Source organism: Saccopteryx bilineata, chromosome 2 (assembly GCF_036850765.1).
Source record: "Saccopteryx bilineata isolate mSacBil1 chromosome 2, mSacBil1_pri_phased_curated, whole genome shotgun sequence".
Classification (NCBI taxonomy): Eukaryota; Metazoa; Chordata; class Mammalia; order Chiroptera; family Emballonuridae; genus Saccopteryx; species Saccopteryx bilineata.
Genome location: NC_089491.1, coordinates 314,306,894 through 314,325,335, shown reverse-complemented (window position 1 = coordinate 314,325,335; position 18,442 = coordinate 314,306,894). Strand labels below are relative to the sequence as shown.

Below are 18,442 nucleotides of genomic sequence, written 5' to 3'. Positions count from 1 at the left end.
CGTGTCACTCTCCACTCTGCTCCAGCGCAGATTAAGGATGCCACTGCTACTTCTTTAATAGGATGGGTCTGAAAAAGCATCCAAAAATGACACCTGAATCCAGAGTAGCCCCTTCTCCACCCTTGGAGCTACACATGAATCCTAACCCAAAAAACTAGGGGTTGGAGGGTGGGCACTAAACCCAGCAATGTTAAAAACACTTGTTTACCCAGACGCCTAGGAGCCAAAGCTCCCGCCTGGCTCCAGGCCCAGCCCAGGAATGTGCTCAGAAAAGAAACTTTCTCATTGCAGGACACAGGACTCCGTCCATCCAGGCTCAGCAGCTTGTACCAGGGTCAGCTTCAAGGCCGGATCTTTCTGCCATTCCCACTAACTGGTACCCTCAGGGCACACATCCCAAGTACCCTTCCCAATGGTGATGGTGGCTCATTCCAACCTTTGAGCACATGAACAGCAAGGAGTCCTTGTCTGGATTTTCATGTCATTTTATTAACCCAACAGTACAAAAGACCCTTCCCCCACCACATCTCCGCCACCCCCACTTTCTTCCAAAACAGCAGGGAGGGAGTAAGCAGACATTTCCCTAGGAGCCACCTACAAAATGCCAACATGGGGGGAGCACAAAAATAGCAACAGATAAAAGACAGAAAACACAACCACAATAAAACCAAAAGTTGAGCATTGGGGGGGGGGGGGGAGTGCTCTCTCTGCTGTTTTAGAGTGGGGAAGACACTGAAAAAGAGGTCCAGAAGCCGTTGCTGCTTTCACACAGCCTAAAAGCCTGCTGACTCCACCTGGGCAGTTCTGCAGTATTCCTGTCTTCTCTTCACCTGCTAGGGTACAGAAGACCACTAACTCCTCTCAGGCCTGCCCTCCACACCCCACTAAGGAATGTATGCATAAACTGTAAGAGCAGCTGTGAGGTTCTCCTGACTAGGCCCCAGGCCCTTCTCTTGCAGGCAGTGCTTTAAAAATAAAAGCAAATAAAGCCCAAGTACAGGACTCTGGCTGAGACGAATGAGAACTACTAGAACACCAGGTCCAAAATGTAACAAATAGCAAGGAAAGAGAATATCCAGGCTCTGAACTGTATTTCAGTACCTTGGCAATGAGGGTCCTACTGCCTCCCCCATCCACAGACTGTGACAATCCTTTTATCAGAAGAAATGAGGTATAAGGGCTCTGTGCCCTTTCAAGCTTTCCTTCAATCAAACCAGGGAGGTGAGGGAATGAGGGCATCAGAAGCTGAAGACCGACACTGAGAATGATGTGCAACAGATGGGCAGGGCGATGGGAGGTGGTACAACAGAGTCCAGGCTTCCAGGACTGTCCAAATTTCAAATATTCTGGCATGTCAGACCACATATCCCAATTTTTGGCAAAAAATATGCTCCTTAGAAGAAAAACACAAGAGAAGCTGAGAAATAACCAGTGACTTTGGTATGAGGGAGGTATATCCCAACAGCATCTCTTACCTACTGTTTTGAAGCCCCGAATCACCATGAAACTGCCATGGCAAGAACTCTCCTGTTTCTTAGGGAAGCTATTGGTTCTCTAAGGGAGGAGAGTTGAGCAGGTTTTGGAGGAGGCAAGGGGAAAAATCCCTTTTATTCCCTAAAGCTGTCTTCTAGAGCAGGGATGGGAAGAAACCCAAACTCCTCTGGCCAGAAACCTTTAACACTTGATCCCAAAAACTAACAATGGAGCTGTGGGGCTACATAGCAGTGTTAGGCACAGGTGTTGAGGGGTGTCCATCATCTGCAGAGGGAACACCCCTGCCTTCTAGATCTTTCTCCAGCCTCTTTTCTCTTGCAGCCGTACCCCTTGGCCTCCAGAGATAGCCACCAAAAAATGGCTCTGCTTGCAGGGCTTTGGTTTCCTGGATCTCTGTAGATCTCAACATGAAAGTTTCCAGAACAGTGAGTGATCCAGGATCTGCCCACCTCAGTTCCTCTTCTGCCCGCAGGAGCCACTGCATTTCTGCCCCAGGAGATGGGAAGCAAGGACCAAGAGCCAGACATGAAACAATCACCCTGGAAGAGCAGGGAGAAACGTATGCACTTCCCTGGGTCACCTTGCCAGTATCACCCATCATTGGCAGCCACCAGCTGCCCCATGCCCTCGCGGATGTAGACAGACTGGATCTCCTTGGTCTTGAGGCACAGATCACAGGCCCAGACTGCAGAGGCCTCAGTGGTCAGCAGTCCATAGGCGCTCTCAGTCATGCCTGTGCACTCTCGGTGGAACCACTTCTGGCAGGAGGCCTCACACAGAATTGCATCCTGGTCATCGTTCACCTCACTCCGACAGGCACCACATGGATACACCAGGCCTGGAGGAGGCTGGGGCCCTGAGCCCCCACCTGCCTTGCCAGGGGGTGCTAGACTATTGGCATCTGGAGTGCCCCCACCCCGCCCACTGTTGTTTGGGGGGAAACTGGGCTGATTCCCATTAACAGCAGCAACTGGGGAGCCTGAGTGGGGCTCCTGGGGAAAAGCAGTGGGAGCAGGTGGATTCAGGGGCTTCCCCCCATCCTCACCACCAGGACCAGGAAAGCCAGGGTCTGGACCAGGGAAAGGACTTGTGTTGGGAGGCAAGCTAGGGAGCCCCTGACCAGGTCTCTGAAGAGGAGATGGGCCAAAAGGCACCCCTGGCTGGGCAAAGCGTTGGGGAAGAGAAGGAGGGCCCAGCTCCCCTCTGGGAGGTTGTCCCATGGTGGGTGAGATCATGGGGCCAAACCCTCCCACTGGGCCTGGCATCATCTGCCCACCAGAAGGGCTAAAGTTCTGACCCAGAGGCTGATTGAAGGGTTGACTAGAAAAGTTCATGTTGCCGGGGGGTGGGTAGCCAGGTCCCTGAGGCATGTTGAAAGCAGGGCCCATAGGGTTGGGAGGGAAAGGGGGGGGCTGACGACGAAGAGGTTGGGGACCCCCTCCACCTCCAGTGCCGTAGCCTGGGGGTACTTGGCCTGCCATGCCACCCTGTACACGGAAGCCTCCAAAGGGGACAGGACTGCCAAGGAATGGAGGGGCTGCACCCCCCACCTTAGGGGCTCCAAAGTCATCCTCAAAAGGGTTGGATGCAACCAGGTGATCCACCATAGGAGTCGGGGGTGGTGCAAACTCCGTCAGATGTGAGTATGCAGGGCCCTAGTAGGGAACAAATGAGGGAAAGAGGGTCATGGAGGGAAGCGCAGAGCTACACTAGAAGAGCACCAGAACACAGTACATATTTTGGGGGCTGGTTCCAGCCAGCTCAGATCTAAATCAAGATGGACCTTATAATACAAGAAAGAAGTAGAGGGTGGAGCACAGTGCAGTAATTGTGTTTTGAAAACAGGCAGAACTATGCTGGAATCCCAGCTCTGACACTGAATAACCTCAAGACCATAAAGCAAATATTTAACTTTTTTAAGCCTCAAGATTCCTCATCTCAAAACTATTAAAGCACTATATAGCACAATCCCTCACACTTAGAAAAAATAAGTGGTAGGTGTTATCATCAGAAGAGAACCAGGACAGGGAAAATGGGAGAGGAAGATTCTGATCCTGACTGATAAGATCTTTGGTCAAACCTGATCAGTGGTGGTGCAGTGAACTAGAGGATTGACCTGGGATGCCGAGGTCCCAGGTTTGAAACCCCGATGTCACCGGCTTGAGCGCCAGATCAGACATGAGCCCATGGTCGCAGGTTTGATTAAGGGGTCACTGGTTCAGCTTGAGCCCCCTGGTCAAGACACATATAAGAAGCAATCAATGAACAACTAAAGTGTCTCTCTCAAAAAAAAAAAAAAAAAAAATCTTTGGTCAAATCATCTCATCCCCTTGTCCCCACACCAAATTTATTACGAAGCTGAAGGAAAAGGCCAGAAACAGCTTTCTCTTCTCCCTGCATCTGACTAAGATACAGATATTGGAGTGACAGAGTGGGGAGCACAGGTAGGGACTACTAGGAATTCTCCCGCCCACCAACCACCATTCACCTGAGTATTTGACTTCCTCCGCTTCTTTTCTGGGCTCTTCATTTGCAAGCCTGGAAGAGCAGCAAAAAGCAAACACAAGTTTCCCTAAGGTTTCCCCAACCTCCTTTCTCCCAGCCACGCTTGGAGGAACTCTTCTAACTTCGTTATAAGCTTGCTTATTTACCTAACAAATGAATACTAACAGAGGTGTAATATGAAAAGTAAATTCTATTACCACACTCTCAGCTGCCTCTTCCTTTAAATGAGAGCCCATCTCGATACCCTCAGATTCCCAATTGGCTCCTAAATTCCACGTGCTTCCAAATCCTGGAGTCCTCAGTCTATGACACCCTACCCCTAACCTCTGGAGAGCTTCACCCACCCATCTTCTTCAGGCCCCTTGACCTAATGACCCCCGGCTCCCACCATTAGCCCACCCTCCTTCCAAGGTCCTCAAATCCTCAGCTTCTCCAGCCCCATGTCCTCTCGGCGCTCTCACCGGCTTTGCCCTGCTTCCTCCCGGTGCTGGGCGGTGCAGGGGGCGGTGCGGGGCCACCACCTCCCTCCAGCTTGTCCGGTGGGGGCGGCGCCGAGGCGGCCATGGAGGGGGGGACCCGGGTCAGCGGCAGCGGGAGACGGACGCGCCCTCGGGTCGCACCATCGCCCAAAAAGGTGCCCGGGGCAACACAAGCCCCTGCGCTGTGGCTACCGAAAGTATGAAGGGCAAGAGACGAGTTGGAACGCCCAGTGCGCGCTCGTCCCAGCTCACAGCCCGCCTGCGGCCGCAGCCACCGGAACCGGAACTCGGCTCGGCCGCCACCACTGAGCCGGCTGGAGGAGGCGGAGACTGGGCTACACGCTCCGGCTCAGGGTAGGGCCGTACCACTGTACGACCTAGGCGGGGAGCGTGTGCCGCGCAGCAGCGGCGTTGGCCAGCTCCGCGGGTCGGACTGCGCCACCGGGCCGAAGGGCCTCCTCAGAGCGGCGCTTGCCTGAGAGGCCTGGACACTCCGGACCGCGGTCCCCATTGCAAACGTGAACGTCGCCCCAAGGCGGCGGTCCCCATCCCAGTGCTCGCTGGCGGCCACCAGCTCAAGCGAAGCAAGGCGGGTTCTGCCACCCAACTCTCTGCCACGGAGGGCCCACGGCGAACAATGGGTAGCAGCAGTGACTGAGAGGCCGAGGTAGAAGAAATACGGATTTTAATGAAGATTCTTTTCCTTTGGTATAAGTGAGACCCGTGAAAACATCCAAACAACAAAAAGGAGGCGAGGGTTGATTCAACTCTCCCTTAAGAGACGCGGTAGGGCTGCCCCAGCCCAGTGCCAGTCGGCCTATAGAAGGTATTCAGTAACTGCCCGTTTTAAGTAACCCCCACCTCTACCCTAACCCACCCCACCAACCCATCGGTGAAACTAACGCTCATTCAGCCAGTCTTCCCCCTGCCGGCCTCAGGGTAAGAGGCCCAAGTGTTTCTGATCCTAGCTCACAATAAACTTCTGACTTGGGTCTCTCTAGAAAAGATAATGCTGCGAGGAAAAGGCCAGTAGTTGTAAAAGGGCTTTGAAAAGTCAAAAGAGATGATGTGTAAATGTAATCGATTACCATCATTTTATGCTCAAGAATAAGCATACATGGAAAACAAATTAGAAAAGTAAATCTACACCCCTAAAATATATGCATAAAGTAAAAAATAAATGCAGTTCCAAATCTACAGATGGTATTTGGGGACTGAGTCTCAATGCGTTTTCCTGCCTCTCCACAAACTCCATCTAGGAGAGCTAACAGTTCAGGGGGCCCAAATTCAGTCATCTCCCCCACCACTGTAGCACGGGGAGGCAGGGCTCAGGATACAGGAAGAAGGGATACACTTTGGCTGTAGAATATAACATGCATGCAACATGGAAGGGGTGGGGTTAATGAGTTATGTACAGACCCCTGAGGTCAGGGGCCCCGGCCAGGAGGCACTGAGCAAATAAGGGGTCCATCTCCCCACCTGGCCGGGAGGGGGGCTTTGAGGCAATCTATAGATGTGGCATATGCCCAGGGAAAGGGAACAGCTGCCACTCCTGTTTCTGTTCTCCCAACCTAAACTGGACGGGGTGCTGAGCAAGGAGAGGATGGTCCCAGAAGCCAAGGTGTCACCACCCCTATCCTTGACCTCAGGGGCCCAAAAACTCTTTGCATAAAATATCTTCAGAACTAGGAGATGGTCAAAGGCACAAAGTTTAAACACTGGGAAGGGAGGGCTATTGAGAAGAGCTAAAGTACCCTGAGCCCAGGGGTAGACCACAGGTGTGATTTGTTGCCTATTCCCTGGAAAGGTGACTGGCTATCACCACAGGACATTTTTCATTATGAGGCACACTGCCCAGGCCTTAAGCACCCACCTTCTTGAGGAAGGGTTATCAGGTTGGCACAGGAAAGGCCCTGGGAAAGGGGCCACTCTAGATTAATACTTTGGTGAGGTCTGGGGAGAAGTAGGACTCTACCCCAGGCTCCTGACTCAGACCCTCTCCCTGAGTTGAATGCTGAACCCAGTGTCCACACTACCCCCAGCTCCTATACAAAGCCAAGCCCACAGAACACTCCAAGTGAGGTCCTGAGAGTCAGGGAATAGTAGAGGGGATGGGCATCTTCTAGAAAGCACCTGGGACGGATCATAATTTCCGCTCCACAGGCTGCTGTAGACACAGTTCGCTGCCCGCAGAGATGATGGGCAAGTGATTGTCCATGTGGTAACTGATGAGGTGACTGACACTGTCAAAGCGGTGATCCTTTGTTCGAACCTGGGAAGTGGGAAGGGAAAGGGTCATTTCAGATGAAATCAAGTAAGACCTGAGTCAAATAAGACCTCAGCCCCCAAGCCTGAATAAACTGCAATATTCAAGAGGTTGAGAAAGAAGAAAAAGGTGGCAGGGTTGGGATCGCTGTCTCTCCTGATCACTGAGGCTTCAGAAAAAGAAGCTAGAGAGAGCCATGCGAATGGGAAGGTCGTGAACTGGGAAAAAGCTGAGGAGACATCAGAAATTGTGAGGGTTATCTACTCCTCCTTTGACCTAAAGGAAGGTGTCAAGACTCAGGAGAATAAACAGCACAAAAAGGATGTGGAAAGGAGGCCGAGATGGCTACAGAAGAGACCTAAGTTATAAGGGCAGAGGGACGTGGGGCAGTGCAGATAGAAAGCAGGACACTGGGCTGAGCCCTGAGTCCGGAGAAGGGAGAGAGCCCCAGGATCCGCTTGTAAGAGGAGACTTGGGGTATCCAGCTGTCTCCAGATAGTTACCTCATCTGTTAAAGAAAAAAGGAGGGCTTGGGTAAGAGAAGCACCTTCCAACTCTCCTGGGCATAAAGCTTATGGACTTGAGGACTGGCCAGGGCTGAAGGGAACACAGCTCAGGCTCAGTAATGTGAGAAGGGAAGTAACCCTAAGCCGCTAGGTGGGGGATACCAGGCACCTTGAGAGCAGAGGAGGCCCATACAGGTGTCCAGCAGGGAAAACCTAAGAAGCAATAAGGGAAGGAACAGGGCTGCACAGGGCACTGCGCCTTCCTTTCAGACACCCCACCCATACCCCTGCCACACTCACCACACCCTCAGGGTCCACCAGTAGCAGGTGCTTGGGCTGCCCACTTTGCAAGCCAGTAAGCACATACTGGCCAGGTGTGGTTGTGCTTTCCCGCACCAGGAAATCCCCATTGAGCTGCAGCAGGGCCTCAGCCTCCCGCCGGCTCAGCTTTCCGTGAAACCAGGGCTCCCCTCTGAGCTGCTCAGCCATAGCCGCTGACTGGAGAGGCGGAGGCACCCGAAGGGCATCTTCAAAGGGCTCTGGGGGATGCAGAGGATAAAGTGTCAACCTGGAATGCTGAGGCTGTGGGTTCAAAACCCTGGGCTCATCTGGTTAAGGCACATACAAAAGGCAAGGCACATATGAGAAGCAACTATTACAAGTTGATGCTTCCAGCTCCACTCCCCCCCATCTCCCCCACTGTCTAAGATCAATAAATAAAATCTTGACTGCAATTTTCGTTTTTAGAGAGGCATTTATTTTTATTATAGATTTTATTTATTTATTTTATTATAGATTTTATTTATTCATTTTTAGAGAGCAAGAGAGAGAGAGAGAAGGGGGGAGGAGCTGGAAGCATCAACTCCCATATGTGCCTTGACCAGGCAAGCCCAGGGCTTTGAACCGACGACCTCAGCATTCCAGGTCGACATTTTATCCACTGCGCCACCACAGGTCAGGCCAATAAATAAAATCTTTAAAAAAAAAAGCATGCCTAAGACCCAGAACCTTCAGGAAGAAGTGGCCAGTAGGAAAGGGCAGATAGGCCAGGGAAGAGGAGGAACCAAGTAGGAAGTGGAGATGCAGAATGGAGAAATACTCACTCATGTCAAAGAGATCTCGGGGTGCACTGCCATTGACAGCGAGATTGGGGGGCCCAGCCCCACCCCCTGCTTGCCGGGCCTTGTCTAGGTTCTGGACATTGACGTAGGAGGGATCATCAAAGAGTTCTCTGCCTGCTGAGGAAAGGGAGGCTTTCAGTGACCCCAGCCATGCCTCCTGCACCCCTGGCTCTGTTCCTCTCAGCCCCCTCCAAACCTGGGCAGGGTGGCAGTGGTGGCATCTGCTTGTGGACTTCTGGGTCTCCCCCAACTGGCTGCCCCACAGGCTGAAGGGACAAAAATAAGGTGAGACCAGAGACCATAACCAGCCAATCCTATCCTGGGCCCAGCCCATCTCTATCCAAGCAACTTACCAGCGTAGCTCCCAAGTGGCTGGGGGTCTGGGCACCGGGCAGAGTGGGTCGAGCAGGCCCTGGAGGGGCTCCTTCCCGAAGCCTCATGTCCACCACCCCCCCAAGAGGGGGTTCTTTCCCCGGAAAATCATTATAGTATTGATGGTCAGGTGGTTCTTCCTCCTCCTCATCCCAAGCTGAGCCATCAAAGCCAGCCATCCTGAGAGGAACAGGAGGGAGTGAGGAATCCAACTGGTGGGACGGAGGGAGGGGAAGAGAACAATGGCCATGTATGGGGACTTCCTTCAGGGTAGGCCCTAGGCTGGGTGTTTTATATAATCATTTCATCCTCCTATACAGTAGGTAGTATTTCCTTCCCCAGCTTTATAGATGAGGAGAATGAGGGTCAGAGATGAAAAGATTTGTCCAAGGTCTCACAAGGAGAGGTGGTTCAGCTGACATGTAAATTCAGATTTGACTTTAAAGTTTATGCCCTTGACCATTACACTGTCTCCTAAGAGGGAGGGGAAACACGAAGCAACAGGGAGGCAGTGCTCTAAACACTCAATACCTACTGGCATGAGGAAAGGTAGGGATCTCGGAAAAGAGCCATCCTCCCTCACTCAAACTTTCAATGGCTTCTAGGGGAAGGAAAACAACTAAGATTGGAGAAATGAGCAAGAAAGAGGGACAGACCAGATACAAGGCAGCTAGGAATGAAAAGCCCATCTAGCCAGGAATGGGCTGCAGTGTGAGGTCCTGGACTACAGCCCCACCATAGGCAAATAAGGGAAAAGCTGTCCCTGCAACAGGCAGGGGCTCAAAAGACTTTCCTGATAGCCACAGGAAATGTAAGAATAGCAGGAAGTGGGAAGCAGGGACACACAGGTTATTTCCTTCCCTGAACCATTCTGAGCTCAAGTGTGGAAACAGCAGACTCACTTTCCCAATTCTGGTCTAGGATCCAAGAGCTGCCCCACACTCTCCTCACCCGCTCACCTGTCATGGGGGGTGACCAGCTTAGGCGGGTTCCTGAGGTATTGTTTGAATCGTAATTCGAAGGCCTGTCCAATGGTGCTGATGACGTCCTGAGCAAGCCCATCGGGACACTCCAGGATGTGACAGGCTGGAGACAGAGAGGATGTCAGTGAGCTCTGAGGTGGGTTGCTGGGAGGAGATACAGACAAGAGCCCCTGCTTGGCTCCCCAGGTTCTGCTCATCTGCCTCATGGACAGTCAGCCCCACCCAGCGATTCCCACCTTGCCTCACCTCTCTGATTCACTGGATCTTTGGCAACATAGGCAACATACTCAGCTGTGTCCTGGGGTAGACAGAGTCAGAAGAGGCCAGTTAGCTAAATTTGATAGCCCCAACTCACTCCTGACCCCTAAATCCCAGGCCTTTTCAGATATTCCCTCCCTCCTAGCATGCCGACTCCTCTGGCCAGCATTTTACCAATCCCTGTCCCTTAGTCTTCTCCCACCACTTTGCTCTGCTCCCCAACTCACCGGGTCCCCGCCGGATGCAAATGAGATAGACTGCATGTGGTGGTTGGCGATGATCTGAGGGTGAGGGCAGGAGATGGAGAAGGAAAGGAATGACGCGTGTCAGGCAGCCTCCGGGCTCACCTGAGCACCTCCCACCCCTGGCCCAGTACCCAAGAGACTCAGTCTCATCCTACCGGGTTCTTAACCCCATGTCCTCCTAATCTCCTACTTCCCTACTGTCCTGCTGCTCCCAAGCTTTCTCTCCTAGTGTCTCATCCCCACAGCCAGGTCCCCGCTTAGCCCTCCCATCAGTGTTTCTGGTCCTCCTGCCCGGCCCCACCAACCTGTTTGCAGTCTGCGGCCATGAGGTTGAGGCTGCTGGTAGAGACGGTGAGAGTGATTGGCATTCCAGCAAATTTCAGGTTACTCTTCCCCAGAATGGAACTGAGTGGGCGGCTACAGGGCTAAAGAAGCATCCAAGGATCTCAAAAACTGGGGGTTCCCAACACCTAGAAAACCCCAAACTCTTCCCTTTTGGCTTTCCCCGTATGTCCCACACTCGCCTTTGCCCTGCCCCTCCACATCTCCCAGCAGCATCCATAGCCCCATCAATACCAGGTACCTTTCTCCTTCTTGTAGCCCCCTTAGCACCTGGCACAGCCTCACACACCAGACTGATGGCCTCCCTGGGGAAAGAGGGGTACTCAGAGTCTGCCAATCACTCAGCTGGGGCTGCCACAGGCTGGGGGAGGGGAAGGCCAAACCAGACTCCAGGGGCACTCCAGGCTCTTTGTCGTTGTGGATTGAATTAAAACCCTTTAATATTTGATGACACTGAGAGGCCGCTTCCTGGCTGATTGGGTTAGGGCCTCAGTAGACTGGCCCCACCCCCTTCCAGCTAACAAATGTCCCATCCCTTCCCAAAGGCAGCAGCAACCTTCTATCTATCCCCATTTTCTACTCAAGCTCCAGCTGCCAGCTGCCTCTGCAACCTCCCCCAACTTCCAAGGCTAGATAAATAAGAAGGATCCAGGCCAGACTTGCCTCTTTTCATTCAGACTTAGACTCACTCCCCTTTCTCTCAATCCCCTTTACCACTCTCCTTCTCCCCTCACTAGCTTCAGGATTCCCACATTCTGCCCCCCTCCCCACTAACCTGGTGACCTGAGTCCGGGTGTTGAAGTCTAGGGCACGCATTGACTGCAGGACTTCCACACAGCCCATGTACTAAGGGGAGGGATGGCAGGATTATGAGTCAGCTGTCTCCCTCCAACCCCCCCAAAGGGTCCTAGGACTTTTCTCTACATGGTGCCTAAGTGAAGGAAAGATGAAGTTCTGCCATAGCCCACAACATGCAAGGCAAAGGGAATGAATAGAGAAGGGCAAGCTGGGAGGGTCTCATACGTCTAAGAGAATTTGGAAAAGAGTAACAGGCATTGGGTGGGATGAACTGACATCTCTAGAAAGAAGGAGGAGACTGGAGGAACAATCAAGAGTCACTCATTCCAATAGTTACTAAGGGCCTCCCATGGGCTGGGCATTGTGCTAGGCATGGCAGGGTGGGGGTGGGGTGGGGAGTCACAAGAAGGAAAGGGGGGTCAGGCAGAGCTGGAAGGGGCTGCAGAATCAGAGAAGGAGCAAGACAAGTTTGGGAGAAGGGACAGTGAAACCAAGGGAGTTGCTGAGTAAAAACAGGAAAGAAAAAAAAAGAGACTCCAGCAAAGCTAGAGTGAGCAGAGGAACTGGAGGGGAGGGAGGATGTTCACTCACCCGAACCAAGTAGGAAACTCCCGGTCCCATGACTTTGTCGTTAGGATGCAGCCAGCCCCTCGTGGGCTTATTGACAAAGCTCCCGTGGCGGGTCCACTCCTCGCCCCCCAGCTGGCCGCCTTCCACCCGAGTCCTGCGCCCGCCGCCTCCACTCAGCTTGTTCATGTCCTGGAGGAGGGGCAGGGGGCCTGAGTCTGGCATAGCTGTCCCCATAATCCCTTCCCCATCCTCAGCCACCCTGCCTGGCTCCCCCTTCGGTCCAGGGCGCCCCCCAGCTGGGTTGGCCAGCTTTAGGTTGCTCATCCGAGGGAAGAAGGAGCACAGCGTAGTGGGACTATGGTCCCCAGGCAGAGGTGGCAGGATGGGCCCCAGGGAAGAGGCTGATGGGGAAGGCAGCTCCTCCGGAGGGGTGGACCCTGAAGTCCCCTCCTCCAGCGATGATAGAGATTCATTCCGAAGTGGGTTGTACTTGGGCTTGGGGGGCAGGAGATCCATGGCTGGAGTGAGAAGGAGGCTGCTACCCAGCCTGGCCCCCCTGCCAGTCAGGGCAAGGGGGCCAGGCAGGGGGCATCCCCAAGCCCTTAGCCTGATTGGCCCTTTATGGCCCAGGGCTCTCAAAGGTCCTAGGAAAGGAGAGGAACAAGTGGCTCCAACTCCTTTGGCTCCCCCAGCTCAGACCCAGACAGTTTCATGCCCCATCCCCGCCCAGCGTGGAGCCTCTTCTCAGGCTGAGAGAAGAACAGGCTGTACCTAGAGCTGCTTGGCTCCTCCCCAGGGGCGGGGAGCTAAGGGGAGAGACCAATCCCGAAGACAGTGCTGACTCACAGGCTATGAGGGGCTGAGCCCCCACCACTGCCCCAATCTAGAACTCCTGCAGAGGTAGAGTTATCCATGCCCAGCCCCCACCCTACCCCACCCCCATGCAAATAATTAGTATCTGGGGAGGAGTAAAGTGGGGGTGGGTGGGAAGGATACAGGAGTGAGAAGGAGATTAGAGGGATAAGAGGAGGTCTGGCTCAATTCAAACCGGACAAGGGCAGGCCAAAGGGAGCAGGAAGCTGAGGGAGGAAACAGAGGCAGCTGAGGGTGGAAAAGGGAGGGATCCATGAACTCAGCATTTCCCTTCCTATTCTGGTCGAATACTCAAATTTCCCCATCTTCCAGCCCAGACACCCCCCACCACTACTATTGGGAGTGGTAGCCCCAGGGAGCCTGAGCTATTAGCATCTTCAGCTAGAACAGCTGTGAACAGGAGCTAAAGAAATGCGGAAAGGAAGTGTTCCCAGTTAGTGCAGAGAAGGGCCAAGAAGGGCACAGCTGGGAGGTAAGGGGATGAAGTCAGAAGGGAGAGAAGCTGGGGCAGAGGGCAAGTTGGTGGACCCTGTTCTCTATGCAAAACACCTACCATGCCAAGGACCAGACGCCCACAGACAAGCACTCTTCTGCCACCTTTTCCACAGGCCTAGTTAGCAAAGCCAGCTGTCAAAGGTAGAAGGGGGGGGGGGCGGCAGAACACTGACGGTAAGGTCAGCTCCCTGGACCTGCCATGTATGCCATATCACTCTTTTTGCAGTGCCTGGTGAGGGCACATGTGTCCACAAGGGAACACAGTTCCTTTCATACCAGGGGCAAAGTCTGTCTGGAGGAGATGGGACTGTGAAACAGAGACCATGAAGGCCTAAAAGGGGCAGAAGACAAATCTGTGCTACATACAGGAGAAAGGAGTGCCAGAAGATGACCTGAGGCGGGACACAGGGAAACCATCCCAAACCCATTCCTTCCACCCACAACTTCCTGCCACAGCTCTGCTTGAAGGAGCCATAGAGGAAGTTGGAAAGTGACCAAAAAGGAAGTAGTAAGACATATATACCCCCTAAACTCGCCTCGGATATACCTATTCTTTTTTGTTTTGTTTTGTTTTTTTGTATTTTTCTGAAGTTGGAAAAGGGGAGGCAGTCAGACAGACTCCCACATACGCCCCACCAGGATCCACCTGGCATGCCCACCAGGGGGCGATGCTCTGCCCATCTGGGGCAACGCTCTGTTGTAACCAGAGCCACTCTAGCTCCTGAGGCAGAGGCCATGGAGCCATCCTCAGCGCCCGGGCCAACTTTGCTCCAATGGAGGCTTGGCTGTGGGAGGGAAAGAGAGAGACAGGAAGGAGAGGGGGATGGGTGGAGAAGCAGATGGGCGCCTCTCCTGTGTGCCCTGGCCGGGAATCGAACCCAGGACTCCTGCACATCAAGCCAACGCTCTACCACTGAGCAAACCGGCCAGGGTCCTATTCTTAAATTACTTCAGAAGATAAAAAGATGCAAATAATCATGATTATAGTGATTAACAATACCAGTGTTGGGCCAGTAGCCACGGCCACCATCACAGCCCCTGGCCCATTAAGGTTCTCATTGGATTCGGACAGACGGTAATTAAACAATGGAGCCTGACCAGGCAGTGGTGCAGTGGATAGAGTGTCGGACTGGGATGCGGAGGACCCAGGTTCGAGACCTCGAGATCGCCAGCTTGAGCGCAGGCTCATCTGGTTTGAGCAAAAAGCTCACCAGCTTGGACCCAAGGTCGCTGACTCGAGCAAGGGGTTACTTACTCGGTCTGCTGAAGGCCCGTGGTCAAGGCACAGATGAGAAAGCAATCAATGAACAACTAAGGTATTGCAACGAAAAACTGATGATTGATGCTTCTCATGTGTCTCTGTTCCTGTCTGTCTGTCCCTATCTATCCCTCTCTCTGACTCTCTGTCCCTGTAAAAATAAATAAATAAAATAAATAAATAAATAAACAATGGAGCCAAAAACTGGTGGGCCATTACCTTTAATCCTAGCTCGTACCCGGAAGGCAAACAATACACACAGTGGGAAAACACTTCCCATTCCATTCAGGGCTCCCAAAGCCACTGACTCATCCGAGTATTCCTAGAATTAAAGGTTTCTACCTCATCAGCCTTATTCACCTCTGTTCCTCATCTCTTCTCTGCCCAAACTGGCTTCTTTAGCACTCCGCCATCTTGGCTGCCTCTCCTTTGCCATGCTGATGACAGGGTCTGAGCGAGCATGCACCCAGTCTGCCTCATTTTAAAGTGTAGAAATTAAAGCCTTTAAGCCAGGGGTCCCCAAACTTTTTACACAGGGGGCCAGTTCACTGTCCCTCAGACTGTTGGAGGGCCGGACTATAAAAAAAACTATGAACAAATCCCTATGCACACTACACATATCTTATTTTAAAGTAAAAAAACAAAACGGGAACAAATACAATATTTAAAATAAAGAACAAGTAAATTTAAATCAACAAACTGACCAGTATTTCAATGGGGAACTATGCTCCTCTCACTGAGCACCAATGAAAGAAGTGCTCCTTCTGGAAGTGCGGCAGGGGCCCGATAAATGGCCTCAGGGGGCCGCATGCCGGGGCCGTAGTTTGGGGACCCCTGCTTTAAGCCAATATACAAATAAAGAAGTCTCTGATACAAAGCCTGAGGCATAAATGGGATTCCTCATAAGAGTGCACCACCCCACATCATAGAACAGTCAAGGGTGTGGGGAAAAGCTTAGTTTTGAGAAGATCTTAGTATTAGAAGGATGTTGAAAAGATCTTAGTATTTGCCTGACCAGGCGGTGGTGCAGTGGATAGAGTGTCGGACTGGGATGCGGAGGACCCAGGTTCGAGACCCCGAGGTCGCCAGCTTAAGTGCAGGCTCATATGGTTTGGGCAAAGCTCACTAGCTTGGACCCAAGGTCGCTGGCTCGAGCAAAGGGTTACTCGGTCTGCTGAAGGCCCACGGCCAAGGCACATATGAGAAAGCAATCAATGAACAACTAAGGTGTCACAACGAAAAACGATGATTGATGCTTCTCATCTCTCTCCATTCCTATCTGTCTGTCCCTATCTATCCCTCTCTCTGTATCTCTAAAAAAATAAAATAGCCTGACCTATGGTGGCGCAGCGGATAAAGTGTTGACCTGGAACACTGAGGTCACTGGTTTGAAACTCTGGGCTTGCCTGGTCAAGGCACATATAGGAGTTGATGCTTCCTGCTCCTCCCCCTACCTCTCACTCTCCTCTCTAAAAATAAATAAAAAATAAAATAAAAAAGATCTTAGTATTAAAAGGGTGGGAAAGGCTAAGTATTAAAACTACGCCTCAGGCTATAATGACTTTGCCAGTTTACTGCCTGTCTCCATGCAAACCACAAGAGAGCAAACATAGGGCCCTGGCCGGTTGACTCAGTGGTAGAGCGTCAGCCCTGGCGTGCAGGAGTCCCGGGTTCAATTCCCGGCCAGGGCACACAGGAGAGGCGCCCATCTGCTTCTCCACCCCTCCCCCTCTCCTTCCTCTCTGTCTCTCTCTTCCCCTCCCGCAGCCGAGGCTCCATTGGAGCAAGGTTGGCATGGCTGCTGGGGCTGGCTCTATGGCCTCTGCCTCAGGCTCTAGAATGGCTCTGGTTGCAACAAAGCAACGCCCAGATGGGCAGAGCATCGCCCCCTGGTGGGCGTGCCGGGTGGATCCCGGTTGGGTGCATGCAGGAGTCTGTCTCACTGCCTCCCCATTTCCAACTTCAGAAAAATACAAAAAAATAAAATAAAAAAACAAATAAAACAGAAAGAGAGCAAACATATATATCATATTTACAAACTTATTTGACTAACAACCAGCATTTAAACCTTTTAGATACCGTGCTAAGCTATGTTACCTCCCCTTAGTCCTCACCAGAGGAGAGCTTTGTCATTTCATCTACCACTCCTGAGATGGAATTCTGTCACTCCATTTCCTAAGGCTTAGTGCTCAAGCATTAGAGGATTCTGCCATAACCTCACACCCCTGACATAAGCAAACACACACCAGGATATCTACATCTTTAGAAAAGGGTGTTCTGTAGGAGCCTGCAGCATACACAGGCAGAGAATGACCAACCGGTGTGGGCATTTGGAAGAGGAAGTAGGGCTCACTCTGCATAGAAAGAAAAGAGATTGCCTACTGGGAATGGGGTGATTGGGTTTGGGGAAGAAGCTGCATGTGCCTTCTCAGACCAGCAGGGAGGAGGAGGCAAGAGCAGCGGGAAGTAGCAGGAAATGTCGAAAGCCTCAGGAATGTTTCCAGAAAGGAAGGCTGGGCAAGCGGGACCAGAAGGAATGCCCAAACAAGAACTCCGGTTAGGGGGAGGGTAAGAGCCAGAGAAGTGGTGAATGGGCAGACAGTCCCTTAAAAAAAAAAAAAAATCCAACAGCAAAAAGGTCAGTCCCCTAGACCCACCGAAGACAAATGGCCCCACCTAAATCCCTTGGTTCAGGTATGAAACATAACAGTTTGTGGGGTGGGTCGGTCCTGGGAAGGAAAACTCAGGAAGTGGGGCCAGAAATCTATGAGCAAGTCTCCCTTCCGTCCTCGTGCCAAACCCCAAGTCCAGCCCCCTTCAAGTAGCCACCCTTGGAAGGAGGTAAAGGAGAGGAAAAGGGCTGTCTCGACTCTCTCAGACCCAGAGTTGGAACTTTTGACTTCCCACCTGGCGGACCGTGCGAAACTAAGGAAAACTGAGCCAAAGGCCAAAAGACAAAAGGAGCAAGTAACTATAAGCAGGTGAAGTTTCCCGGGTTGAAGGCAAAGCTTATGAGGTGAAGAAGACCCGGGTTCCGAAGGAGTATAGTCCGTATTTTGGACACTTTTAGGCGGCGAGGCTTCGAAACATAAGGACGTGGATTAAGGAAAGGGCGGGGCTTCTAGAGGGGCGGAGCCCCTAGAAAGGCGTGGCTTCACGAATTCAAATACTGTAGTTCTTTGAAGGGTAGGGTTTTGCCCTTTTGGGAGATTAGCCTTTCGATAGGCAGCAGTTAGCGGATATTGGTCGCGTTGAAGAGTTTTGGAGAATTGGGAGGGCTAACGTGGGGTTTCTTGTAATAGGGTTTGGGAGCAAGTCTAGGGGTGGGACTTCCAGGAAAGTTGGGCGACAGGGTGGTGTGGAGGACAATAAAGAAAAAACAACTTGGGGTTCAGAGAGCCCCCTGAAGCTGGTAGGTGGGACTTCCGGGGAGGGGGTCTCAGGGGCGGGACTTAAAAATAAAGAGCGGAAGTAGGGTCCCGGGAGAGGGGTTCCGGGGAGGAGGAGTGGGTCACCTAAGGAGAAAAGAAAGTCCCAACTCACCAGGGCCTCATGGAGTCTCCGCACCGCACCGCGGGATGATTTGGTTATGGATCACGCCACTGCCTCTTTAGGTCGCTGCTCCAACTTTCTCCCCGGGCAGGCCTCCCTGGAGAAACTTTATTGCACTCACTTCCGGCCTCACTAACCCCTGACCCTCTACCTCACTGTCCCCCATTCACCCGTCCCACTTTACCAAATTAACCAATGGCAGTGCGAGAACATGAACAGAAGCAGTGCTAGCCAATAAGAGGGCTATTTTTTACCTAAACTCATTCTGGAGAAACGTAAGAAATACGCTCCAATAAGGAGTCGACGAGAAGCAAATCTAAGCCAA

The 18,442-nt window shown here is 52.3% G+C and overlaps 2 protein-coding genes across 8 annotated transcripts; both read right to left on the bottom strand.

Annotated features, from left to right (window-relative positions):
* Window positions 1-473: 473 nt before the first annotated feature.
* On the bottom strand, window positions 474-4,780 carry PYGO2 (pygopus family PHD finger 2). 5 transcript variants are annotated; one of them, XM_066261974.1, is made up of 4 exons: window positions 4,461-4,539; window positions 3,983-4,032; window positions 3,575-3,726; window positions 474-3,149 (listed from the first exon to the last, which is right to left on the bottom strand). In XM_066261974.1, exon 4 carries the CDS (start codon window positions 3,099-3,101, stop codon window positions 2,085-2,087), a length of 1,017 nt encoding a protein of 338 aa, XP_066118071.1. In that variant the 5' UTR covers window positions 3,102-3,149; window positions 3,575-3,726; window positions 3,983-4,032; window positions 4,461-4,539; the 3' UTR covers window positions 474-2,084. The 5 variants fall into 5 exon arrangements, with proteins under 5 accessions (XP_066118071.1, XP_066118072.1, XP_066118073.1 ...); XM_066261975.1 differs by having other exon boundaries at window positions 3,611-3,726; XM_066261976.1 differs by lacking the exon at window positions 4,461-4,539 and adding an exon at window positions 4,399-4,445.
* Window positions 4,781-5,146: 366 nt separating this feature from the next.
* On the bottom strand, window positions 5,147-18,270 carry SHC1 (SHC adaptor protein 1). Of its 3 annotated transcripts, XM_066261964.1 has the most exons (13): window positions 18,109-18,270; window positions 11,961-12,128; window positions 11,347-11,417; window positions 10,813-10,876; window positions 10,535-10,654; window positions 10,212-10,265; window positions 9,973-10,024; window positions 9,703-9,829; window positions 8,725-8,923; window positions 8,568-8,637; window positions 8,354-8,488; window positions 7,551-7,789; window positions 5,147-6,750 (listed from the first exon to the last, which is right to left on the bottom strand). In XM_066261964.1, exons 2-13 carry the CDS (start codon window positions 12,123-12,125, stop codon window positions 6,622-6,624), a joined length of 1,425 nt encoding a protein of 474 aa, XP_066118061.1. In that variant the 5' UTR covers window positions 12,126-12,128; window positions 18,109-18,270; the 3' UTR covers window positions 5,147-6,621. The 3 variants fall into 3 exon arrangements, with proteins under 3 accessions (XP_066118061.1, XP_066118059.1, XP_066118060.1); XM_066261962.1 differs by lacking the exon at window positions 18,109-18,270 and having other exon boundaries at window positions 11,961-12,670; XM_066261963.1 differs by lacking the exon at window positions 18,109-18,270 and having other exon boundaries at window positions 8,354-8,485; window positions 11,961-12,670.
* Between the last annotated feature and the right edge of the window lie 172 nt (window positions 18,271-18,442).

Coding starts and splice junctions, on each gene's coding strand:
- PYGO2 (XM_066261972.1), bottom strand. CDS start 4,563: ATGGCCGCCTCGGCGCCGCCCCCACCGGACAAGCTGGAGGGAGGTGGT. Junction 4,033..4,460: donor GAGGAAGCAGGGCAAAGCCG/GTGAGAGCGCCG, acceptor CTGCTCTTCCAG/GCTTGCAAATGAAGAGCCCA. Junction 3,150..3,982: donor GGAGGAAGTCAAATACTCAG/GTGAATGGTGGT, acceptor GTTCCCTACTAG/GGCCCTGCATACTCACATCT.
- SHC1 (XM_066261962.1), bottom strand. CDS start 12,455: ATGGATCTCCTGCCCCCCAAGCCCAAGTACAACCCACTTCGGAATGAA. Junction 10,025..10,211: donor TTGCATCCGGCGGGGACCCG/GTGAGTTGGGGA, acceptor TGTCTACCCCAG/GACACAGCTGAGTATGTTGC. Junction 8,489..8,567: donor ACCACTGCCACCCTGCCCAG/GTTTGGAGGGGG, acceptor CCCTTTCCTCAG/CAGGCAGAGAACTCTTTGAT.